The 26249-nt window shown below is 42.2% G+C and overlaps 2 protein-coding genes across 4 annotated transcripts in view; one reads left to right on the forward strand and one right to left on the reverse strand.

The window, feature by feature from the left end:
- CMTM7 (CKLF like MARVEL transmembrane domain containing 7) overlaps positions 1-5664 on the forward strand; it is a 29966-nt gene extending 24302 nt beyond the window's left edge. For all 3 annotated transcript variants that reach the window (XM_071561147.1, XM_071561149.1, XM_071561148.1), the window contains exons 3-5: positions 1029-1127; positions 2154-2235; positions 2582-5664. In XM_071561147.1, the coding sequence (XP_071417248.1) occupies positions 1029-1127; positions 2154-2235; positions 2582-2595 (195 nt within the window). In that variant the 3' untranslated portion in view covers positions 2596-5664. The remainder of the gene's footprint in view (positions 1-1028; positions 1128-2153; positions 2236-2581) is intronic.
- Positions 5665-13398: 7734 nt separating this feature from the next.
- Positions 13399-25332, reverse strand: CMTM6 (CKLF like MARVEL transmembrane domain containing 6). The gene is made up of 4 exons (XM_071561152.1): positions 25009-25332; positions 20109-20285; positions 19083-19181; positions 13399-17591 (listed from the first exon to the last, which is right to left on the reverse strand). Exons 1-4 carry the CDS (start codon positions 25132-25134, stop codon positions 17439-17441), a joined length of 555 nt encoding a protein of 184 aa, XP_071417253.1. The 5' UTR covers positions 25135-25332; the 3' UTR covers positions 13399-17438.
- Positions 25333-26249: the final 917 nt, after the last annotated feature.

Below are 26249 nucleotides of genomic sequence, written 5' to 3' on the forward strand. Positions count from 1 at the left end.
ATCTCGGTTACCTGAAACAAGGTTACGAATGAGGGAGGCAAGTTGCTGTCTCAGAGCCTACTTTATGGCAAAAATCCTTCTCAGCTTTTTATAAGCACCTGAGCAGAGGGAAACTGAGAGGATAGTTGCTTCTGGGCTTTCATTGAACAATTTCCTTTGGGGATTATATTCTTTCTTGTGTTTTGAGACAGAATCTCTCCTCTCCCTTATACATGGCATCTGTTTGGTTCACCCTGGTAGGGCAGTGCAGTTAAGTAAGCAGATACCCCACTGCCCACTCCAGCCATGCCCAGGAAACAACCCATGTGCAAACACATACATCGGTTGCCGTAAGCTTTGTGAAGATTTGGAATCTCAAACCTCAGATAACCCCTGCTTGTAACAAGGTAAAATTGACTCCTGGACTGATACTCATCACACCAGAGAAGATCTTAAATATGGTGCCTTGGTGCTTTCCCAGAAAAACCCGTGCCATCATGTTTTACTGCAGTTGCACTTTTTGTAACTTCCCTCCTAGTTTGAGTTTTGGTTGATTTAAGTCGTTAGTAAATCCAGCAGTAGATCCACTGCTTACTTTTTAAGATTATCAGAAGTAGGAGCATTTGGTTTTCCACTTATGCCATTCTGTATAGTCTTTACGGCTTCTTCCTTCCTCCAGAACCATCCCTTTAAGTAAAGTGCATCCTTGATGCAATAAAGGTACGCTTCATCCTCAGTAATGTACCAGGTTGAATTGAAAGGATTGCATTCATACCGAGGAAATTTTATTCCAGTGACATTAGTAGACCTGAAGATTGTCCATCTCTCCTTTTTTGGACAGAAACTGAGGTTTGGCACAAAATCCACTCACAAGGTGGGGTTTTAAGGTTTTTTTTAATATTGTTTTGCCTTTTTTTTCTTTTTCTTTTGTTACTAGTGTTTTGTTCTCTGGGTTTGAGTCACTTCTGCCAACTTATTTTTGACTGAGGCATATCAAAATGCTTTCCTGATAAGATACCCTTCTAATGCAGACTGTATTGTCTTTACAGGAGTTCCTTCATTACTTAATTGGTACAATTCTGCTTCTCATTGCATCGATCATAGCAGCATCCAAGAGTTACAACTTGACTGGACTTGTGGCTGGAGCGGTAAGACTGTGTCTATTAGCCTTGACATTTTTAAATTTGCAATATATATCAAGTAGGACATTGGAAATCTGTTATTTGTACTTTTATTTTCTTACAGACTTGCCTTGCTTGTGTCTTGGTTGCGTAAACTCCCTTCTAGCTCACTTCAGTGAATGTTCTGTAACACAGTGCCAACAAAAACATTTTGTTGTGAGACTCCAGATTCACCACTAAAGTGGGTATTTGTCCTGTCAGAGTGTTGAAATCAAAGACTTCTGCTTTAACTCATTGGAACTTATGTGTTTAGGGGAAGAATTAAGACAAATCATGTTTGACAAAAGGCTGTTGTAGCTGGAAGTTACCTAAAGGGTTGCACCCCAGTCTTTGGCTTTTGACATCTCTTGTTCCTGAACAGAGCCCTATTCAAGATAATTTCTCCTGAGCTAAAACCCGCTGAGGCCCTGCACTGAGTTACTGGAAGATGCTCTGTGCCTCTGTTGGCTGGAGGGCCTTGTAGAGAGAGGCAGGACTTAGGAGTGTGGGTGACAGTATTTTCACAGCAGCAGGACCAGAAATACAACTCCTCCAGAATAATGAATTGCTTTCAGAAACTCAGTCCAGATGATGCAAACAGACTAAAAGACTTACCTGACTTGTTTATTTGGCAGACAGCAGGGAAAGACTTGTTCAAATGGGGTAATAAAAGAACGGTAATCAGAGGTGCTGGAAACAGTCGTTTCTTTGTTGCAGAATCCCAGTGAGTTTAGAAGGTGAGACTCCATGCTGCTGTCCAGGTTTTTCTCCCTCCTTGTATATGACTCTCAGTCTATCTTTCCGTTGTTGTTTTCACAAGACATAAGCTGCTATTATATTATGGGAAGTCTTATTTTTTTTAGTATTTTGGCATAATGGAGTAAAATTCAGCTTTTCGGGTCTGTTAATCTCATAAAATATGTAGCTGAGTATACAAAAGTGTCCATACATGCATGGAATATGTGTCATCTAATGCTCTGTAAATATTTGTGGTTTGTTTGTTTTCTCTTCCAGACTTTCGGGTTCCTGGCTACAATACTGTGTATTTTAAGCATGTGGTCATCCTACAAGGTTTCGTGCATCACACAGTCAACAAGTAAGTATCATGCTTGGTAACTGCCAGAATGCTTCCCAGAGTGAATATTTATATTTTCTGCCACAGGGCTGTGTCTACCTGGAAGGATTTATTAATGTTTTCATTGTTGTTACTCAAAATTACTCACAAAGCAATAACTCTATATTTTCTGTCAACACAAATGTATCACAGCTACTGACATCTGTTAACAAGAACTACAAGAGCAAATTAACCTGCTTCTAGCAAAAACTGAACATATCAATACTTTCTTTCCTTCCTCCCGAACCCCCTACCAAAAGAAGGTTTCTTAATAAATTAGACTAATTCGTTTGTAGCAACAAAAGTGACACTGTCTTCCTTTTCAAAGATGCATCTGTGTGACTCCAACACCTGTGCAAGAGGTCTGCCTTACAAAACAGGATACCAAAGAGGAGTGTCCACTACCGAGGAGAGAGCATGGGTATTTTGTTACTGGCCTGGACAGCTGGTAGCTTTGGAAGATCTACTTGAATGCCTATGCAAAACAACGTTGTGAACCAAAGTATTTTTGCTCTTCCCACTTCTCCCCACCCAAAGAAGTTTATAATGGAGAACCTACTCGTTTCAGAGAAAGACAACTTCTGTCTCACAATCTGGGCTGTGCTTATTTCCAGCTATTTGCAATAAGTATATTTAAAACTTGGACAGCGATTTGGCTCTCCTTTCAGAGGGATGGAAAAATTCATTCTGATTTCCTCTATCTGTTTACACAAGGGAAATCCTGCAAATTCCTACCTGATTCTTAACTTACAAGGATGATTTGTTTAAGAAAGGAACTGTTGCAAACTGATTTGTGCCTGGATAAGATGACCCAAATCTTTGTTACCTCTTTCTATGACAACTATGGACTTTTTCAAATATCAGCTCTGCCAGCATAAAAAATTATGAACTGCAAGTTGAATACACCACTGCAAACACTCCCTCCTAGCCCCAATAGTATATGATGAAATCGAGGATTTTCTCCATGAATTTTTATAGGTTACGAGCATATAAAGATTATTCTTAACAACTTCCCCTTGCCAAATACAGGAAAATATGTACCCAAGAATATATGTTTGATGTTTTGTGGGATTTTTTTTTCCTTTTCACAGTAAGATCTGTTCTGTAGAAAATTTCTGTGCATTTCCTATAAATTATTCTCTTTGGAATCTAACAGTGTTTATGGAAAGCCCATTGTGAATGGAGCAATGAGCGTCTTTCTCTTACATATGGTTTGTCTCTGCCTCAGCTGGAATCCATGCTCTGCTCAGAGTCTGGACAGACAAAACAGTTCAGTTTTGTCCAGCCTGGTATGATCATGGTGTGTAACTTTCAGCTAAGAGCCTGCTTGATACCTTTGTCTTTCCTTCTGCAGTCCATCTCTGGTGAGCTGGAAATTCTTTACAGGGGAAAAAGGAAGTGCAGGCCCCTTCTCCTCCTTGGTGCTTCTCCTTTCATGTCTAGCTGTGAAGTAGAACTTGTACTCATGAGTTGGTTTCTTCTGTCAATACAACTGTCTGATGCTGCAGCAGAAGTAGGATTTATACAGTTTACCAGGGACAGACTGGAGGAAAAAGCACTTTCTGGCCTACTATGTATTTTTGTATTTGTCTGAAATCCTGCATCAATACTGCTAAATAATTTAGTGGTACTCTCAGAAAATTCTTTTTGTGTCTTGTAGCAGGTCAACATACATTGCTATTTGTTGCCACCTTTTTCTTTTCTCCCATCCAAATATATGCATCTTCACTTATTTTTTTAACTCATTAACAAGAGAAATGGGCCAGTTACTGGTGTCACAAAATTTTGAGTAAGTAAATGAAAATAACTGAGCAGATAACCTGGAGAGGTAGGAATCCTCCTCATAAGGTTCAGTTTCTGTGATTCTTCTTGTTATTCCTTTCCATAAGCGCCCTATTTACAGCGACATAGAGCAGGAAAAAATTTGAAAGTGCTGCTTGTGGATGTAGTTACATACACTCACTCCAAGATAAACTGCTTTAACATTAATATAGAGGATTATTCAAAGAAAAGTATATAGCAGGTATTTATAATGTTAGGAATTTCTTTTTGACTATTTTTTACTTCTTCACAATGGCCAACTCTGGCCTGCTTTTCTGCCCCATACCTTCAGATTATATGTTTTGTGTTTGGTCAGAAATGGGCCATTTTTTTGATTTTTAACAATCTGAATTGGACATACCTCAAAGGCTCTCTCACTTAAGAGAACAAACATTGTTCTGAGCTAGAAATCCACTGTTAGCAGTGTCAGTGACAGTTAAGGCTTTCTTACCGTACCAGCACAGGACCAATCAAATGGTCAAGGGACTTCATTCGGGGCACTTTGAGTGAAAATGTCTGCAGAAGAAGGTACACACACACACACACATATATATATATATGTATGTGTAATTTTTTGAAACAGGGGTGCTTGATCACCGGTCCTCCTGCCAAGACTTGATTTAACTACAGTTTTTGGAAACCAGCACTCCGAGTTTAATTTGGACTGATATGGTAGATATTTAAGGATATCTCATCTGTTTCCCCAGAGAAAAGAGATGTGCACTATTTCTCCTTCACCTCCTGAGATACCACCTCAGACAGACAGTAGAAACATTCCTACAAGCTTTAACCCCGCTTGGCAATCCTTTGGGAATCCAGTGCTCTGCTGCAGATGGTATGAATGCAGCTGAGACCTCAGCGCTGCAGTGGCAGTGGGGAGAAGCACCTGCTAAGGATTGAGGCTGGCACCTGAGCTTGCTCTGAAGAAAAAGCAGTTTCCACTTTCTGCTGGAATCAGGCCCCCTCTTCTGGCACTACACTAGCAATTTTTTTTCAGCCTCTCACATGACTCTGTCACTTGTCACTGTAACGAGGAGAAAAAAAAATCAGGGAATTTTGTGTAGTCTCACTACCAAAGAATTTCTCAGCTGTGTTCTGTGATCATCCAAAGAATATGTTTAGTTGCAAGTGCACTTGTTTATACTGGATCAAGAGAAGTAAGCTACAAGTGCACTTTTTTTTTGTTCCTATCAACAGGGCTGAGGTGTGCCTGCAGCTTTTGCTGTTATGACGGTGCTGGGTCCATAGACCCACCAGATGCTCTTAATGTGTGATGCTTTCAGGCTGGAAAACTGACATCTCTCTGCCAAATTTTTCTTGCTTTCCCCAAATGCTCCGTGTGAAGCATGTCTACCAAGAAAAGCACAGATTTTCTGGTATCACCAGCTCTACTGGGGGTCTTTGAATGACAGCTGTCTGGCAGGGAATTCGGCACCTCTCTACTGTAGTTCTGCCAGCAAAAGTGTTTTAAGTTTCCTTCAGTGCCAACCTGGTTCTGAAAGCTCCATCTGTCTGCAACTTTGTCAAATATGAGATTCCAACTGTTTTAGAAATAAACTCTGTTAGCTATTTGGGTGATGTAGAGAATCATATTGTTGTCCTGTTCATTTGTTTCCCTTCCTCTACTACAGCAGGGACTTTCTCTCTGGGGAGTGTCAGAATACATCCTGTAACTGGAGGACAATAGGTAAGAGCCACAGAAAAACCTGGTCTCCTGCTGTTGTGTTTGGATGTGCTGGTCTCCCACTCTCCCACCCAGAAGTTGTCCATCCCCTCCAGCTCCAAGATGAGTGTAGTATATCCTTTGAACTAACACAGGTAGAGTTAATTTTTTACTGAAAAATTAAAATGTAAATGTTGGGAGAAGAAAACTGGTAGTACAAACTGTTTCCTACTGTGGAAAAAAACCCCTCATGTTTGAGCTCTGGGGGCTTAAGATAAGTGAATAGTGGTTTTGTTGGGTAGAAAGTGGGAAAATGAGAAGGGAAAATGAAACTTTTGTAAAAAGAGGAAGGGTGGCTTTGAAAAGCTTGAGGACCACAATGCTGGATGAAGGCACTGCAGGTTATGTGACAGCCTGCACACCTTTGCTGACAAATGGTTATGTTTTTCACTGTTCGGAAACAAGTCTCTTTGTGGAGCTTAGAGAGGGTAGCAGGACACTAGGATAATGATAACTTTTAATCATTTGTGTATGTTTGCGGTGAGGGGTGTTAAGTGATGTTCAGGGAAGGTGACTAAGAACTTATTAGGACAAAAAGGAGGAGGCGAGAAGGAGGATCAAGTGCAAACATTAGTAGAAAGCTCATGAGGGGATGAACTAATGTGAGTGCATTATGTACTAATAGAAATGGTGGCAGGTATCAAGAGTTTCTGGCTGTTCCAGTAATTAAAGGGCAAACCTGCCTGGACTGATAGAAAAATCTCTTTAGTGCTTGCCTGCACTTCATAGCCTGTGTCTGGGATTTTCATGTTCTGCTAAAGCTGGAGGAGGATGCAAGAGATCTGACAGAGAGGCTGTGGAACATGGCAGCAAGTTGCCATATGCTCTGCCCTGTTTAACTTAAAATTCCTCAGGGCTCCACTGTTCTTAGGGAAAACATGGAGCAAAGTGCTGCTGCTGAGGCTGTGTGCTGGCCAGAGGCTTTGGCCATCCCTCCAGCTTGGGGCAAAGTACAGACCTGCTTTTAGACTGAGTGCCATCTGAAAGCCAAAGAAAGCTGCAGTTACATATTGCTGGGCCCTACTGATGAGCGAGACATGGTAGGGGAAGTTGGTACCAGAGAAAGGGTCTGTGGGAGGCCCACAACCTGTTCTTTCTGTCTGCAGGGATTTACACCCAGGGGTCAAGAGAGAGCCCTCACCACAAAGCCCTACGGTCCTTTCTGTTGGGGCTGTATCAGGTTTCAAACTGGAGTGCAAGGGCAAGGGCCGTGCCCTTGGCTTACCTTTCGCTCCTCTGCAGACACACAGGGCTCTAAGGCCATCCTGTTGGGAACAGGGAGCCCTTGCTTTCAGGTCCCAGAGCTTCTTTAATCCTGCTACCTGGAAGCAGGTGAGAAAGTCATTCTGGTGCTTGTCATCTTCCTCTCCTGGAGAAGGACAATTACTTTTTTTCAGCACAGCGGCATCTGGAAAACAGGAAGAGCACTAAGTGCTGTTGGCTGCTCCTCTCTGTCCCTTGTAGAAGTCAGTGATTACCCAGAGCTGGCTACTCTGGAGTTTATTTCTGTCCTGCCTGTCCCTGAGCTTAGAGTCCCTCAGCCCCAGCTAATCCCCTGGGTCCGCACTCTGGTTTCTCACGGCCAATATGGCCAGTACATGTTGGCATTTATTACTGGGACTGACCAGTATACAGTGAGTTCCCACCATCCAGGGGCTTGCATAAAAGTTAAAAAAGGCACCATATTTCTGAATAACTGATGATTTATCCTCTTATAATCTCATATATGCACTGTTTTACTGACTTGCTGATTTATTAAGTGTTGAACAAGCTCTCATCACCTGTTTGAACCAGTCCTCTGCCTTGGAGCAGTTGGCAAAAAAAAATCTGTCTGCTTTTTTGCCCTCTACATCTGTCTGAGCTGCTTACAGTGAAAGTGAAGCTGTCTGTCCATGCCCAGAAGCAGCACTTCATGCAGGTAGGAAGACTGAAGCTAAGAAAAATAAAGAAGAAAAAAAAATTCAGCATCACAAGGGTTTCCTGCCTCGAGGGTAATGTAGCTGCCAAGACAAGCTTTCAGTTTTATGTGGAGGGAGAATTTAGATACCAAAATCTTTGTCATTGTTCTGGCTTAGTGCTGTGAAAGCTTGGCTTTAACAAGCCAGTGCTGAGTAGCCAAAGGCATGATATTATGGCCACTTGTTATGTGCTGTGAGGAATAGTAGTATGATAGGGATGGAGATGGAGTAGAATCCTGCCTTTTGGGGTGGTGAGGAATGAGGACTAGAAAAGAAAGTGTAAATGAAGAAGCTAAAAATCCACTGGTCACTGCAGAGTAGCAGCACTACCAGACTTTTTCTGAGGGAGCAGCTCAGAATAGTGCTGTTCCTTGGGTTACTATTTTCATGTCGCTTCCTGCATGTAACGCCACCTCCAGCGGCACCTGGTTTTTGCATATTGCTCAGCTACAGTTTTACAGAAGGCATGTAAGATAAATATTTTCAAAAGCACTTTTCTCACTGTGTAAATGCTAACTGACTCTCAGGTGAGATGTGTGTTTGAGCAGAGTATGTGCTTCAGAGCACTAGTGAGCCATGAAGGCCAGAGCTTTGGAAGTATAAGACAAGATTAGGATTTAGATAAATTTATGTCAATTAAAATGTGTTTCTGTTAATCCTGGCCTGGACAGAGTTGAATTCAGAGTGCCCAAGATAATGTAATATGTATGATTTATTGCTCTTTAGATGTTTACAGACCTAGAATAACAGCAATACAAAAAACAACCATTTGAAAGGAATAAACTGCAACATCTAAAGCATTAGCAAAAAAAGCAGCAGTCCTGCCCTCCTCACTGTGACAAGGACTTGTGCCAGCAGTGTGAAGTAACATGGGAATGCACAGGTGTCCTGGTGCCAACACTCGGTGCTGCAAAGCCCTGGGGTTACTCTGAGTGTCCTGACATGATTTGAGCCCTGCCTGGTGTGCAGAGATGCTGCCATGCACATCACCTTCGGAGCCACTCTCAGGGATGACTCCAGAGAGGTGTGCCCACAGCTGGGACCATGCAAAGACAGACAGGCAACTGTGCAGCAAGCCAAGCCCCTGGGGGAAACAGGGAACAGCACAGAGGAAAAGGAACAGGCTGAGTGCTCTGTGCTTTGTGTGTGTGGGTATGTACAGAAGAAAGTAGTCTGTGGTGTTGAAGGAAACACCTGCATGTTTCTGTGGCCAATGAAGGGGCTACCGAAAGGCCAAGAAGACTACACCAGCATCTGAAGTGGAGCTGGCATCTGTGTCAATGACATGGTAGGCCAAGCACACTGGTGGGGCATTCCTCCCCCCAGGACTGAATATCCCCAAGCCACTAATGTAGAGTCATTGCTAAATTAAGTATGTCTGAACCACTTGTTCTTTTCTTACATGTTTGCACTTGTGCAGAAAGAGCAACAGCAGACAGGCAGCCCTGTTGGCATAGGAGGAATTGCAGCAAGACTCCAGACACCTGGAGAAGAAAAGTCCACAGGTGTAGACTGGGAGGCACCTAACCCCTTGGCAATGCAAGGTTAAATGGGGAAGCACTCATTCTGCACCTATTTTTACAGCTCAAAACGAGTAAACACCATTCTCCCAGGAAAAAGCACAGTGTGTCTTGGAGCCTATTTGCTCTGGACTAGCCTTAATACCCAGCCACTCTCCCCTGCACATTCAGTGAAGAAAGAGAAGGGCAAGGGTGAATCACAGCAGCAGTGACTCAGAGTGCAGAAGTTACCCTTCCCCACTGATTCATCCTCTGGATGTGCTTCTTCCTCCATCATCTGCCAGGGGGGCTTGGCCTCTCAGCTGGAACATCTCAGGGTAGAGCTGAGGAGAGACTCCTTTCACTTTTCCACGTGGAGCTGGGGCAACACCCACCTATTAATTCCAGCACTTGTAGCTCAGCACTTAACAGAGCCGATGCTGTAGCTGGGTGGACGGGAAGGGACCAGGCTAGGAGTGTGATGTAACCTTAAAGCCTGTAGCTCTCCCAAAGTATCTATTTGCAGCTTCCTTCTATTACATCTGCAGGTCATCTGTGATGGTAGGGTGTGATTCTCTCCTCTCCGAGTACAGCCCTGTCAGCACACACAATTACACTAATACAACTTTCTTTTATTAAGGTTATTGGGGGTTATATGAGGTGGACTGGTGCTGGTGGCTTTGTCCCACCAAGAGTACAAAGCACAGCTCTGCTGGTACAATAGCTCCTTTAAATCAGAAGTGTTTTGTCCATCTAGCACAGCCTACTGTTATTTTTACATCTGTAAATCACTCAACATAAAACTTAATGATCTGCATCCCCCTTTTTCATGAACCCCTGCCAAACAAGAGCACAATGCTGCAGCTGTGGCTATTAAGCTATGGTGGCAGCAAAGCACCCCATTAATACCTCATGCTCAGCAGTTCATGATGCATGAGAGCTGAATAATTATGCCCTTGTTACCCTCAAATGGGAGGCACAATTGCCAGAAACAACCGTTTACAATTAAAAAAGAAACTGTATCAAGTCAAGGACAACATTGGTTCATTCATAAAACAAGCCTTTCTGAGCAAAAGGACTGTGAGGCAGAAAACAGGCTTACGTTAACGAGATGCTTGTTTCTAGAGCTCTATTGTACCCCTTCAGATAGACCTCCATAGCCACTTTATCCCAGCTGAGAAACTAGCAGGCAGAGCTTTACCCAAAGCTCTTGTTGCTATGAATTGCTCTGATACAGAGGTTTAGTTCAGATTTGAGGTAGAGGAATAGGAAGCAGGGCTTTAACAATGTGAGAATCAAAACCCAGTGATCTGAAGCACTTGAAACCAAGCAGACAGGCAAAGGAGACTGAAAACAGGTGTTAACAATGAAAACATGAGTGCTAAGTCTGTCCTTGCTAAGGATGCCTTGCTGCTCACACCAGCATAGCAGCTCCACACCTTTGGTTAGTGGAGTGCAGAGATCAGAGAACAATTAAGTACCTGTCTCTTCCTTACCTACAGCTCAACATGAACAGGGATTGCAGAATCATGTCTGCACTGATATTTCTGGAAGAGTGACAGCTGGTGCAAAGGAAGTAGTTAAAAGGAGGGCTGCAGTGCAGACAGACTTGTATTATTTTGAGCAACATTGCACCATTCTCTCAGCAAGGGTAGAGCATATGGTAACAAAAAAACCTGTCATGCTTTTTGTCTTACAATATTATGCTTTCAGTGAGTCCAAGTGAACACTAAAAAGAGAGCTCTGAAGTACACCCCAAGCTTAGCACTGCAGAATAGCACATGCTTTCATGCAGCACATCTAACACATACCTGACTGGGTATTTGCTGTCCTTCTCTGGCTGCACATGAATCATGACACAGAACCACGTGCTTATGCTGTCACCTCCTTGTGAAGCCCTGACTCTCACCTCAGGACTTGCCAACTTCAAAACAGCCATGTCTGGTTTATTTTCCCACCAATAATTCAGCCAAGAGATAATAGGTCATAAGAAACAAACTGAGTAGGTGATCAGGGCACGTGGGTCGGTCAAAGCAAGTTTCACTGGGATGCCTGAAGAGGACTGGAATTGCAAGAAGTCCTGTCTGGCATGCTTGACAGCTGTGTCTGCCAGCATTTCTGGTTGTGGCCCTGATTGTTTTTCCAGCATGCATAATTCACATTTTTTGATAATAAGCTTCTCTCATTTAACCTCCCAAGAGTCCAGGAAATGCTGGGTACTCCCCACTTCTTTCCTTTCCCACAAAGGATCCATAGACTCTTCATTGAAAACCACAGTGTACTACAGACCACAAAAATCTCCAGTGCCACAATGCAGTGTTGTAAGTGGCAGACACTATCACGCAGCTGAAGCGAGACTTGAATTTTTAAAAACATCTATTGACAAGTTGCAAAACAAAAGGAATACCTGTAAACCACTTTCAAACTGCTCAGGTAAAGTATCTCTTTGAGACTATTGATCTGATTATATTACCAAAACTTTCAAGCTACATTTTGAGAAATAAGCATATGATTGGAAACAGTATCCCTAAAATAAACGGTTCGATTTATAGCCACACTGACAACAGAGGGCACAGAGGCTTCAACTCCAATGAACATACAGGTGAGAAGAGGGTTAAGTCCTCCAGACCAAATAAATTCAATCACAGGATCATCTTTGCCCTCTTGTGGGCAAACCTCTCTCCTGCAGCTTCTCAGCAGATTCCTGTGCAGACAGCATGAACAATTCAAAATACATTGCTGCCCCCCCTGTGCTTCCTTCCGCAGGCAAAGAATAGCTATTCCAAACCCAAAGAGCAGTCACACCCAAAACCCAGCCAAGCAGTGAACCTTGCTTGGTTCCTGCACAACAGCAGCTCTGTGACAGAGCAGGTGGCTGGTTGTGCTCCTCATTGTAAGGAGAAGCCCATCCCAAAGCAAGGAAATACGTACGTGCCTTGTACAATGGATGGACAGACAGCAGCGACGAGGTGGCGCCTGTGCACTCACAAAGGAAAGCCACAGACTACTTGCCCATATTCTGCCTTACTGCACTATTCAGGTAATTTACAGTACACTAGTTTGAATTACACTCTTGAGAAAGGAGTTACCATGTCTTAACCTGTGTGGTTGTGATTGGAATTGTTAAATCTAGGACTTCTGAATTATTTTCTCATGGTGTGTAAATCCACCACTGACATACCCTTTTCTGCAACATTTTGCCTCAACTGCTTTCTTCCATCTAGGTTTCAAACGTAATTTAAAAGCATTAGAGACCATTTCCCCTTAATAATTCTCACAGTTACACTCATCCCTGGCAACTTCATCAATGTCACCTTTCCTATTACAATATAAAGGAAAATACACTATGGCATTCCAGTTTCAGTGCCGACAATGAAGGAAATGGCACTCCCCTCCTGTGTACTAGATGACCACCAGGTAATAAGCAATCTGTAGCATTATGATACAAAAAAAGTGCTACCCTGCCAGAAAGCATGCAGGTTTATTTCCTTTTACTCACCCCCTACCACTGATAGTCAGCCAAACAATTTTTTAAAGGATCCAGTCACTCTCCATCACTCAGTCACCTGCATTTTTCTACACCAAAATAAATCGTTTGTTCTCAACACCTCCTGTTAGGTAGTGCTCCTTCCTTTAGCAAGTTGGCCACTTTACTTTTTTAGCTCCATGTAATCAAGACAAAAGGAAAGCAGCATTTGGGTTATGCTTGTCGCAGCAACCCACAGACCACGGTATGTAAAGGCCACTGCAAATGAGTTTTGCTGCGCCCTGTGGTCAGAGGCAACACTGACTTTATCAGACCTTTTCTCCTGGGAACCTTCAGTGAGAATACCCAGCTTTGCAAGGTGGACCCTCTTCCCCAGCAACAGGCAAACACAATGCAAGCTCTTTCCTCCAAACCAGGAACAAAGAATGATGTTATTTCCTATGGCTGGCTCTAGAACTACATAGCAACACCAAATCATAGAAGTCAAAACAAAAACCACTTTTTACTAATATTTTATTTAAAAAATGATTACAAAATATTTTATAAAGTTCTTTAGATCAAGCAAGCATAATACATTAAAAGAGTCCACAGGTTTAAAATAATAAAAAAAGGCATTTCAAAATTATTTAGATAGAAATTCAAGGCAACACTGGCAACAAAACTATATAATTTTTTATTTATATAAAATCATTGTATTATCATCCTGATTTCATAGACATTAAAAATCACTTAACTTCTCAAAGGTATTACAAGTGACATAGTTCTGACCAGCACAAAATATAACATCTAGAGAACTATTTATGGTTACAGCAATAGACTAAAACAGAGATGAATTTCCATCTTAAAGGCACCACCACCATCTTGATTCGTTAAAATTTTTTAGAACCTTTTAAAAATTTCACAAAGTATTTCTCTTCAGTGTAGGAAGCTTGGTACTTTTAAGGCACAAATTTGAATGAGGATCACCGTGACAGCTATTATGCAAAACCATCTTGTGCTGAGCTCCGAGAATTGTGTGGGATCACTCACTGCTCTTTTGAGTTGGAAGGCGCAAAGGTACAACTCAGCTGTAACAGACCAAACCCCTTCCCTGCTATTTTGAAGCACAGAGTACAGACAGTAAGGCACAATTCCTTCCCATACTCAGAACCAAAGGGCACTGGTAGCACTGTGATTTTAGTGTGGGTTAAACACCAAACACAAAAATGAACATTCACAATCTACGCAATTCCCAATGCAGTTTTTTAGAACAGGAACTCACGGTCTAGCCACAGAACAAGTCCCTGTGTGTCTTGGAGAATCCTTTCCACTCATTCTCAAGGCACTGTAAATAAAGCCTGAAAGTGGGTGCAGAACCTTTAAATATTTTTGGACAGGCTCAGCTGGAAAACACCAGAGCTTTTTAATGTCTGAGCAGGCTTGCAACACCACTGCCAAGCACTGTGGTGAAGAATGGAGAAGACAATCCCCAGATATACATACTGTGCCAGTTGCTTCTTTCCACAGGTTTTACTACCAGTTAAGATGCACAGAGATGGTTACTTTGCAAAGAGAAGAAATTCGAGACAGTTGCATCTAACAGCAGTTCTGCCAAAGTTCCCGCCACTCTCCTGAACTCCTAATCTACTTAAGTCAAAATCAGCCACCTTAATGGAAGCAATTTAAATAGCTGGTTTAAATAAGGGAGGCTGATTTCATCAGAAGCAGGCTGGGAAACAAGCAAACTGCTTTGCTGACAGAGCGCGGGAGGGGTAAGAGACATCCAGCCACATGCAGAGCTCCTGCAGAACCAGACATTTAATGTGGCTCCAACAGCATTCTCTAGGATCAGCCAAATTAAAAGGCAAATATTTAAAGCCAGCACCTGACACCAGAAGCATCAAAGGGGGCATGTCAAGACTGCAGGAGACGAGTCTGCTCAGCCACTGCAGCAAGAAAGCCTCTCCTGCTCCAAGCCTGGGAGGGCAGAGGAGCAAGGAGTGGTAAGGAAAGCTAAGAAGATACAGAAAGCTGATACAGCAGTTGAGAAAATGACTTAACAGAAGCAGAGAACAGCATACACACTGGCTAACTCACTTCTCAACTACTTCAAAAAACAACAAAAAGAACACCATATGAGGAGTTCAGGATTAACAGTACTGTCATGCATGTTAGCCAACAACTGGTTTGGAAGTAACCATGTAGCAACTGCCTTAAATCTATAACCAATACGTGATTTGCTTGTAGTATTCTAACTACTGTGTGACAGATTATTATCAGGTAAACTGCCAAGGCAGAGAGATGACTTACAGATCCCTTTTTGAACCAGTATCTCCAGTTCAGGAATGGACACCAGGGACACAGCACTTAGGTGAAAAGTCTATAAAAATGCAAGCAAACCTCAGACCTCTACTAACATATTTTCAAGTTGAGAAAAATTACAGGAAAAATTACTACAAGATAAAAGTCCTGGCATGATGCTTCATTGCTTAATAAATATCAGCAGCACAGTGTTGCTCTTACGCTATATTTACAGCTATTAATTACAGATGAAGATTTAGAGACTATAGACATTTTAATTTGAAAACAAATTCAGTAGAATCTTAGGCAATAAAAAAAAGAAAAAAAGGAAAAAAGACCCCAAAACGTAAGAATTTTGATCACAGAGGCATGATCCCCAAAGTAAGGCATTGCAGATCACAGCAGAGATATTTCTTACTGTGGATATTTTGTATCACCAGTAACAATAGTTATAAACAAAACATCTCTAATCTACACAGTTACCAGAGACATCTATAGCAAGTTCTGTACACCTACACTGAGATCAAGTTTTAGTGCAAATGCAGACTAATAAATACAAGGAAAAAAAAGCCAGTCCAAAGAGCATTTCTTCTTCACAACACAGAAAATTCTATGAAGGAAAGTATCTCTTTTATGCATAGCTCTGAAACCAAGCTACAGCTCCAAGCAAAGTGTAGTGTTAGGCTTAATCATAGAATCATAGAATCGATTGGGTTGGAAATTAACTCCAGGATCATCAAGTCCAACCCTTGGTCCAACTCCAGTCCGTTTACCAGATCATGGCACTCAGTGCCACGGCCAATCTCAGTTTAAAAACCCGCAGGCCATTCCAATGCCTGATTACTCTCTCTGTAAAGAATTTTTTTCTGATATCCAACCTACATCTCCCCTGGCAGAGCTTAAGCCTGTGCCCCCTTGTATTGAGTCTCAGGCTATAGGGAGAGAACATCCCAAAATCACATTCATCAGAAAGTTGCAGCAATGGAAAAAAAAATCTTTAACCTGCTATTACACTTCTTTGTCTTACAAGAGCTTCCTCTTCCCGTCCCAAATACAGCTTGCTCACCAGTTTCTGGAGGACTTAGTCTCAATGCTGCCACCACAGGTCACAGGACTATGAGCATGTCAGACTGGGGGACTGACAAAATGGAGTTAATGCCTACAAGACACAGCAGATGTCATGAGCACTCAAACAAGAATGTTTTTTGCATAATAAGCTTTTTCTCATTTGCTTTAGTATTTTGGAACTTCTCCGGGCTTACAGCTCTGCTTTTGAAGGCACCTCTTACGTGAGGTGTAGCACCTTGCTTCTACCTCAGACATCTGAACAACAGCCATCAGCACCTGGTCTGACACATCCATCACTTGTCTGAATACGTGTTGCATCAGTAGTGTTTCTTGCAGACCTACAGACTCTCTTTTCAAAACAAATCAAGGATACAAGTGCTTATTTACCTGTTTACCAACAGTGCTAGTCATATTTATAAACACAGAAAATGGTGAGGTTCATAACCATTCTGGCAAAACTTAGCATTATCTGTGCATAGACAAGCTGCATATGGTATTAATCTTGCAAGCATCATTTATCAGGATAGTACCAGTGGGCTCCAAGGTTTTTCCCACTGATATCCTGCTTTCTACCTTTGGGGTTACCTCATGCAAATATTTATTCTTTATCTTATTATTCTCACAGCTGGCTTTTCAGGTTTCTTCTTGCAACTTTCATAGCTTTTCAAACAATCTGAAAGAAGATTCTAGCATACAACTCCAAACTTTGACAATCATGGAGTACAAAACTGTCTCCTTAATATACCATTTACTTTACCCTCCCCACAAAACCCCTACAGTCATTCCATTAAAGTGATCTCCACAGAGAGAACTGAGACACAGGAATAGCAGAAACCACAGAAGCCACTATGTAAGGATAAGCAATTCTGTAAGGTTTAAATTAGGTATCCCTTTCACATTCAGTTTGACCAAGTATAAAAGTGAAATCTGCTGTACTAAAGTATAACTCATAACAGAAGCATCTGGTCTCTTTATGCAGGAAATATCTTTAGGCTGTATCTCAGAATTTATGCCTCTTACATCAACATTTTTAGTCACCTGTGCCAAAATCAAATCAGCACATTGATGGTGTGTTGTCCTGAAGTTATTCTAGTTAGACCCAAGGTTGTTTAGTGCAAGTCATCTGGGCAGGTGACAAGAGCAGTTATTAAGCAGGACCAGTTACCTTAGAACATCATGCTCAAGATGCCATTACTTGACCTAAGGATCTATCAAAATCTGTGATGAACAATGTGTACAAAACTGATTAGAATGAAGAGACAGTAGTTGTTACATACAGTGCACTGAAAGTTCATTTTAGTTTGCCCCATGAATAAAAAAAAGAAAAAAAAAGAAACTCTTTTGGGAAGTTAGCTTTGTTTATTCAATGGCTGGTTTTCTGTGGCACTCGGAGTGTTACGAGGATTTTCAGAAGGTCTAGCAACATTTTGGTTTTGCCTCTGAATGTACAGTAGCATACCAAATTCAACTGCAAATGCAACACTTGCAAGAAATCCAAACACCTGTGAAAGTGAAAGAAATACCAGAATTTAACATGCACATACAGTAACATTATCCAAACACTGTTTAGAGAGATTTGCTGGACCATTTACATACATTAATAACACATATATTATGATTATAGTCCTCCTTAAATCAATTTCCATTTAAATTAGAAACAGATCAGAATGCATAATTCTGGCACATTTAATACAGAACATTTTACAGTTTTCATTCTTTTAACCAAGTGTGAGCCCTATACTGTGATCTAAACAGCCCTTAATAGTAAAAGTATATTAATTTTGTTGCCAAAATCAGTTATTAAAGCAGTATGGCATTGGTGATATAGCAGAGTGTTTATCCAAGAGATGGCTGCTGATTAAAGAGAGTAAATGAAGAAGAGTAACACATGGAAGGTGAAGGGAGATGAAATCTGCAGACCCTAAGCAAGTCCTTACTGTGTTGGCAAAGGAAAACAAAATGACACTCTGTGAATGACATTTTGTTACTAGCCTTGCAAAACAGTGGTAAGGAGAAAGCTGTTATTAGCTTTTTTGAAAAAAGGAAAGAAACACATGCACTATTGTATCTCTACTTAAATTTTACACAACTGGTTTGGCCCAAAGAAATTTGACACTAGTAAGTATTAAATCAGGGTAGTTTTTATTTTTTCTACCCCAGAAAAAAACCCAAACATGAAGGACTTTATATTCAAACTATTAGGTCTGCATATATCAACATCACAGAAGACTACTACAAAAGTGTGCATCTCTAGTAGCTTATCCTGCCTGTGGGACAGAATTATCTTGCTTTCTTTTCTAACTCATTCTTCTCATTCAAGAAGAAAATCAAAATTTGATGTTTTAAATGAACACATTCACAATTCCAAGATTACTCAAAAGAAGGGTGAATGACTAGGGAATTAAGACATCCACAGCACCCCAAAACCTCTTCAGTGCCTTGCCCTGAGCCTCTTCAGTGTTCCCTGGAAGATGCATGCCCTGTTGCTCTACCACTTCTCTCACTGAGGAAACTGCTGCTCTTACTGCAGCCTGTGCAAGTCAGCACTGTCCACACATGCTTTGTAATGCCTGGCAAAAGACAGTTTCTTGCTGACTTTGTGAGGGGTGGCATTGACTGGATAATTGAGGAAAAAAAAGTTATTTCAGAAGCAGAGTATCAGAGAACTGGGGAAGTTGCAAAAGATGACAGCATTGACACACAACAGACGACAGAAAATAATACAAATCCAGGAGAGCTCCCCAGCAGGCAAATGCTGGAGGGCTGCAAGTCCACACAGAGCTTGGCAGCAATCTTTTGAAATGCCTGCTCTTTGGATTTCCTTTGGTAAGTTTCTGGAAGGTCTGAAATAGCTAATTCCTCCTGAAACATCACAATGCACTGAGTTCTATTCCCTGCCCAGTTTCTTCCCTGCAAATTGAGTGAAGTTTAGAGGGCAGAGAAATTAACATACCAGATATCAACAAAGTAAACCCTGCCATTTTAAGACTTACCAATGCAGCACTTTCAACAGCAGAGTTAGGGATGGTCGCAGCAAACACTATTGATGCTACCAGAAACCAGGCACCTAAGACTGGCATGGCCCAAAAATTCTGCAAATATAAAAAACCTGATGTTATTGAATTGTAGATAGGTTTTCTGAAGAGAACAAGTATCATAGCAGCAGCTGAGTTAACTTGCCAGTGAATTTATGTTTTGAAACTTCATGCTAATGGAAACTTCAGAAAATACATTTTACAACTACATTCCTAACAACATTCAACATTATCAGCTACTTAAAAGAGTCTCCCCCTGGTTTTTGTCTTTTAAAAGTATTTAATTAATTTCACCTAACTTTTTTCACAATCAAATTCAACCCTGAGACAACTATGTTGGCTCCCTGCAGGATTATTCCCTATGTAAAACATTTGGGAAATTAGAAACCTGGAACTCATTCAAATCTTTTACAACACTCCCTTAACTGTACCTTCACATAAAAGCCCTACTGTTTACTCTGAAGGCAAATAGGAAGGGACACTTGTAAGACAGTATAATGTTCTTATTGACTTTACAGACCAACTTGCTCCCACTGTTGGATCTTCTGAAATATAAAATCATAAACTGTAAGGAGTATGATCGTTACCAAAAAGAAGGTAGGCTACACCCAGCAGGAAAACAGACAGGGTAAACTGATAAATTACAGGCATCATGCTGGCAGTGAACTGTATTCCATACAGGCAGTGAACTGTACTCCATACTGGCAGTGAACTGTATTCCATACATGTACATGTACATGATGGCTGTGCAGTAGTATTAGTCTGTGTGAAAGACTTTTTCACAAAAATCTTAAAATCCTGCAGGTAGCCACCATGACAATTTTGGAAAAGTTCTCAATATAAAAGGGACTCTCAAAGTTTGGTCATTTTTTAACTATAAACTACTCCTTAAATGAAGAAGAAAAGGAGACTCATTCTGCTTAGCCTTTTTACTCCCCAGCAGTCTTTATGCATTTTGTCTTAAAAAACAATAAATTTCCTTACCAGTTTCTCTACTTTATCTTTCCCCAGTGTTTCATATAGATCAGTGCAATACATACACAGAATCAGGAGGCTCAAAAAAAAGGCACTGCAACTTGTGAATTCAAAGAAGTAAAGTCCAGCACATCTGATGCATTCCTCCACAATTTCTTCACAAATTACAGCCACAAAAGAGAGCATCTGCAAACAAAGAACATACTTGAGTTGGGGCGAGTCTCTAATATCTTCAGCAAACAGACACCTCTGATATGAACGCCAATAAAAGCAGCTGTGAGGAAAATCCTCCATCTACAAAAAGTCTGGTAAAATGCTGCACTATTTTCTTACAGGCAGAAATAATTACATAATGACACGGTTTACACTTGCTGTTAAAAGGTGGTTGATAAAGCACACTCAGGTAAGCTGAGCACACTGCCAAACACAAGCCTCTTGATTAGACAGTCAAGATTCATGTTTTGTGGTTTTGTGCAACTGCCAGTTGGAGGCAGAGGAGGAAGGCAGCACGGAGAGCGCCCATCCTGCTCAGAGCAAGCAAAAATGCCATTGCTTCCTACTTACAGCTGCACTCAGCTTGAAATGCATTTGGGTCCAGGGCAGTGGGGGAAACTGGGCAGCACTGACACACTCAGCTACCTCCCTAAAAGTTTACAGCTCATATTACTTTGCTTGATAAAACTTCAGAGGAAGTACATGTAGCCAACAGCTCATGTGTTTATGACCCAGTAATGACTGAAGCTGCGGTTGGAACTACAACTGTAAACCGTATTTAAGCTACGTTGGACATTATGCAGAAGCTTATCTTCACCTTCCTGACCCAGTATGCTTTGAGGAAAGAACATAAGTTAATTCCTACTGCTGAATTTTCTACTATTTTATTGTACAATAAAGAATATCACTTTATTTAACTGTTCTCTTATTTTGGTGACTTCTTGCTAGTTTCTTTCATCATTGAGATTAGCTAAGTTGGTTAAAACCTGGTTGTAATAACGCCAAGGTCGTGGGTTCAATCCCCTGTATGGCCACTGACTTAAGAGTTGGACTCGATGATCCTTGTGGGTCCCTTCCAACTCAGAATAGTCTGTGATTCTGTGATCCTATAAAGTTGACACAACTTTATAGATCCTTTTAGTAAGGAGTTCACCAAATTAAAACAAAACTATTAGTAGGAATCAGACTGTACAGTCATAAAATTGAGACTGATACAAGGATGACGAACATACGTTCAGTAAGAGTATATGAGCAATAATGAGGCTGAACAGTTCTTCTTTAAAAAAAAATCAAACTAAATTTCAGAAGTCTTGGAAAATAACCACCTGTCTTTGGTTTTCAGTTTTCTGACAGTAAAAACAAGAACAACAATTCAGCAGCAGGAACTGTAAATTCCCCCTCCTAAGCCAGACCTCAGAAGGGCACTTCAAAGAATCATGTTTTGAAAATGTTACAATCATGTAAAGTAAACAGGAGCTCTGAAAGGGAAAGAACCTGAGCTGGGAAACTGCACTATTACTCTCAGACCTCCACATTCTTCCCTTCTCTCCTGCAGGGACTGGCAATGCAAACTTCTCAGCAGCCCTCACACCTAAAACACTGACTACAATGGCTGTCCAAAGAATGTTTTGAACTCTGAATTTCCAATTTTTATCTATTTCTTTGCATTTCAAAACATCTGCTTGTCTGCTTATTACAAAACATCTGCTTATCTGCATCCCATGACTTTCGATTTCACATTTTTCACAAGGTCAGCCGTGAGATATGTTTTCATGTATAGTGGTGTTTCTTTTAATAAGCACTGCAAACTGAAGGGCATTGCTTTCACCTGAGTGGAAACCGAACCAAAAGGAAATAAACTCATCCTTAAATGAAGGTATAAGTCCAGATAACCATTACCTGACCTAAATAACTGAAAAAAGCCTCTCCACTGAGTGTACAAACAAATTGGAAAAAATCCCACTCAAAGAACAGTTACAAAAGGTTCTGTATCAAATACATGAGATTTATCAGGTGGAATCCTGTGTGAAACTTGTCCAAATCAATGTTCACTTTTTATTAATAAGCTGAATAATAAAATAGAGCATATCAATAAAAACACTTTGGCTTGAAGAACTTTGATTAAGTTCTTTGATTAAGTTAGTGTATCAATACACATTTATAAGATGCCAGGCAGTTCTGCTTGGGTTTCTTAATTTGCTTCTTGATATCACTATCAGAAAAAAAAGGAATTATTCTGTTGTTGTACTACAAAAAAAAAAGAATAGTTTTAAATACCAAAAGCATTGTTGGAGAAGCAGTTGTTTTAGGGGTTTCTTTATTTTATTTAGTCCTCTCTGTCTGTATGTACACGAGAAATTAAACAGTCCCTTCATCTGTCCCTTTGAGCAAGAAGTTACTCATTGATACTGACATCATTGTCGGAAGTTTCTAAACAAGTGTCAGGTTTGTAAAGGAAATTTAATAAGTGAAAGGCTATAAAAGAATGCCACAAAAATAGAGCAGATCAATGAACTTGCCAACACGCCTGTGAAAATGCTCAGCAGTGGTATTCCCAGCACAAAATCCTCTAGTTCAGATGGGAGGACACAATAATTCCCTATAGCCAGGGCTACTATAGGAAGTGAGTGGCTCACAAAAAGAGCAGATATTTAGGACTGAATTACAATTTTCCTTTCCAGTAATGGCATTTTCCTCAAAATCAAACAATAGCTGATGACAACTATTTCTCCTTTAGATAAGAATTCGTTTCTACCCCGATCTTGACACAATACACATTGTGCCATTTACCTTTGTGCAGAATTTGAACCAGTCATGGACTAACAAAAACCCTGTTTAAAAAAAAAGCCCAAACAACAACAATCTAAAAACCCATGCAGTAACATGCCTCTCAGCATCCTTTTGGCAGCCACATTTTCCTTTTTTCATTTGCCCAAAAGAACATGCTACAGTTACAATACCATTATTAATCTGAAAAAAGTGTATCTTAGGTCTAGAATCCAGTTTTCTGCAGGTGATTTCACAGCACTTCATCAAACACTTGATCACTTCTATAATGAAGAGAGCTCATTTTCTGATTGCAATACCCTGTTTAGCAGTGATTATCAGGGCCTAATCCCAGTAACAACCACTACTGGAACACAAAGCTAATAGATGTTAGTGACCATCACTGGCATTTCCAAAAATCAATGTTTTTCCAAAACAGGAACTTTTTTCTTACTGCAGAGACCGAGACTTCCACCTTCCAGAATTTCTGGGACTTGTTTAAAATGTTCTAATCAAGAACTCCAAGATCTATGCATTTTGATAAAAGGTTACAAAAAGGGAGAAAAAAAAAGTTGGACATTAGGAGAGTGAATAACTATAAAACTGTTTCTTTTTCCTCTCACTGACAGATGGATGCAGTCCATAAACTGCTAATTATTTAGGAGCATATCAAACAGCTATTCATCCTGTTTAGGAGAGTAATAGTTTTTCTTTGTCCTACCTAGAAAGCTTTATAAATAATTAAACAGTTTAAGACTTTGGTGCACTAGCAAATCTACATATGTAATCACTTATTTTAGCCGATGAACCCACCTATATAAATGATCTGTTTATCAGGGAGCAACAGCCAGCAGATCTTACTTTATTAATCTCCAGTAGATGAAGTAAAAGTTTATGTCCTATATTTATTGAAAGCATTCTTGGATGTGATTTTTTTAAAATACTCTTAGAAGACTTCATCTTTGGTGGTGTTACCATTACCTTTACCAGTATTGAAGAATATTACGTTTTTGGTCGAGGGTTTTGACTGAGTACAAGACGAAGTTTCAAAACCAAATGTCCTCTTTTCTGCAATGGTGAAGTAACGAGAAAGGGGTGGAAATCACCTACAATTCCTGTAAGCATGACACATTTGACTAAAAAGCCACTGTGTTGGCTGCAAAGTGTACGGTGACACACACTCACAGCCAGCTGCCCTTTCCCCTGTGGGTTTCACTACCTCCCCGCCAGTTCCTGAGAACGATTCCCCTCACGGTCACAGCAACAGGCACACTGGTACATGTTGGGAGAGCCGGGCACAGAACAAACAGGACTTTGAGCCATGAGCCCGACTGCTTAATGAGTCCAGGAACAACATTACATGCAGCAAAAAAGCAAGCAGAACATAAGCCTTTTGTCTCCTATTGGGACCAGGACTGCCCGACATGGAGTGATGTCTCCTGCAATGGGCCACCACCAACACCACACGTGTCTGGTGGAATTTTCTACCCTGAATCCCGGGAGAAACGCGCGCCGTGGTTTTGGCAGGGCCAATGCAGAGTGACGGGCTCACCGATGGGCTGCAGGAGCAACAGGAGAGGGCGGTCTGGCTCTCACGGCCCCCGTAAGCCCTTCCCTGTTACACTGCCCTATTGTTAGGTTCAGCCAAAGGCTTCCACCCCCTGTTTTCATCCAGAAGAAAATAGCGTCCTGCGAGGTTTCGCTCAGAGTCCAAGGCAGGGCAGCAGGTTCCCAGGCCAGCAGCAACCGAACCACGCCGACCATCAGGGGTCAGCACCTCCGACAGCAGCTCGGGCAGCAAAGATGAACACTCCCGTCACTTTCCCACCATGAAACACTCTGATCCTGCCTTACAGGGCACCGCGCCGGCTTTCTCCCCGAACTACAGATCTGCACAACTTTAGTGACCCCATGCCATGTCCCAGGCCAGGACCTCTTCCCGGCGGGGCCACCCCCTGACGTCTGAGCAGGGCCATGTCCCCAGCCTGCGCTGGGCCGGCGAGGAGGTTAATTTTTAAGCGGCTGGGGGCTCTTAAAACCGAAGGTCATCCCCACACGCTCGTTTCCGCCCCGCCGAGCTCAGCCGGCCTCAGGCAGCCCTCCCTCCCGCCGCGGGGATGGGATGCTCGGTCCGCCGCAGGGCACTCACCGCCTGCGCCCCCTTGGCCGGCAGCCGCCACCCCCGCAGGTGCCGCACCGTGCAGCCCAGCGGGCGCTGGCAGCGCCGCTTCGCCTCCGGCTCCGTGGTCTCGTTGTACACCGCGCCGTTCTCCATGGCCCGGGCCGCCGGCTGCCAGCTGGGAAAAAGCGAAAGCAAAAGGGCGGCAGCGGCGGCGAGAGGGCGGGGAGGGAGCCGGGAGAGGCGCGGGAGGGCGGGGAGGGAGCGGGCTCAGGGCTGTGCGGGGCGGGATCGAGATGGGGATTGCGGCGGAGCGGGGCGGGCCCGGCCCCGCGGCAGGGACGGTTGCCCCGGCGGTTGGTCCGGCGGGACAAAGGAGCGCCCCCTGGCGGCGGCGAAAGGCGACGGGACCGCCTCAGGGCCAGGGCTGGGTTCGGTTCTGTAGAGGCGTTTATTAAAGTTTACCAGATTGCGCACTCTGCGGTTGTCATGCGAAACGACGGTATCAGAACGGTTTTTAAGCCAAAGTTTTTACTGCTTATATTTGTCAGATCACAGAATCGGCTGGGTTGGAAACGACCTCTGAGAGCATCGAGTCCAAGCTTTGACCAAACACCACCGTGTCACCCAGACCAGCACATGAAGAGCCACGTCCAGTCTTTCCTTAAATACCTGCAGCAACGGTGAGTTCACCACTACCCTGAGCAGCCCATTCCAGTGTCTAATCACACTTTCTGTATAGAAATTGTCCCTAATGTTCAACTTAAACCTCCCCTGGCACAGTTTAAGACCGTGTCCTCTCCTCCTGTCACTGGCTGCCTGAGGCTGACCCCCAGCTGGCTCCTTTCAGGAGATTATAGAGAATGACAAGGTTACCCCTGAGCCTCCTTTTCTCCAGGCTGAACACCCCCAGCTCCCTCAGCTGCTCCTCACAGCACTTGTGCTCCAGACCCTTCAGCAGCTCCACTGCCCTTCTCTGTATTCACTCCAGCTCCTCAGTGTCCTTCCTGAATTGACGGGCCCAGAACTGAACACAGCACCCCAGGTGTGGCCTCACCTGAGTACAGGGGAAATATCATTCTCTTTAAAGACAGTCCTTGTCAATAAGAGAAAACACACCTATCCCCAAGTCTCTGCTAATATACTCACAAATCAACTTTTAAAGAAGCTAATGCTTTTGTTGCCTACTAATACTAGATTAAGCCTGTTACATGTAAGCAAAGGTGTATTGCATTCACTTATAGGTTATTATCTACAGAATCTATTGTGGT

Source organism: Pithys albifrons, chromosome 7 (assembly GCF_047495875.1).
Source record: "Pithys albifrons albifrons isolate INPA30051 chromosome 7, PitAlb_v1, whole genome shotgun sequence".
Taxonomy (NCBI): Eukaryota; Metazoa; Chordata; class Aves; order Passeriformes; family Thamnophilidae; genus Pithys; species Pithys albifrons.

Excerpts from the sequence above, each read along its gene's own strand:
- CMTM6 (XM_071561152.1), bottom strand. The coding sequence starts at position 25,134 with ATGGAGAACGGCGCGGTGTACAACGAGACCACGGAGCCGGAGGCGAAG. Across the intron at positions 20,286-25,008 it reads CGGCCAAGGGGGCGCAGGCG|ATGCTCTCTTTTGTGGCTGT; the intron begins GTGAGTGCCCTG and ends CTTTGTTTGCAG. Across the intron at positions 19,182-20,108 it reads AAGATAAAGTAGAGAAACTG|AATTTTTGGGCCATGCCAGT; the intron begins GTAAGGAAATTT and ends TTATATTTGCAG.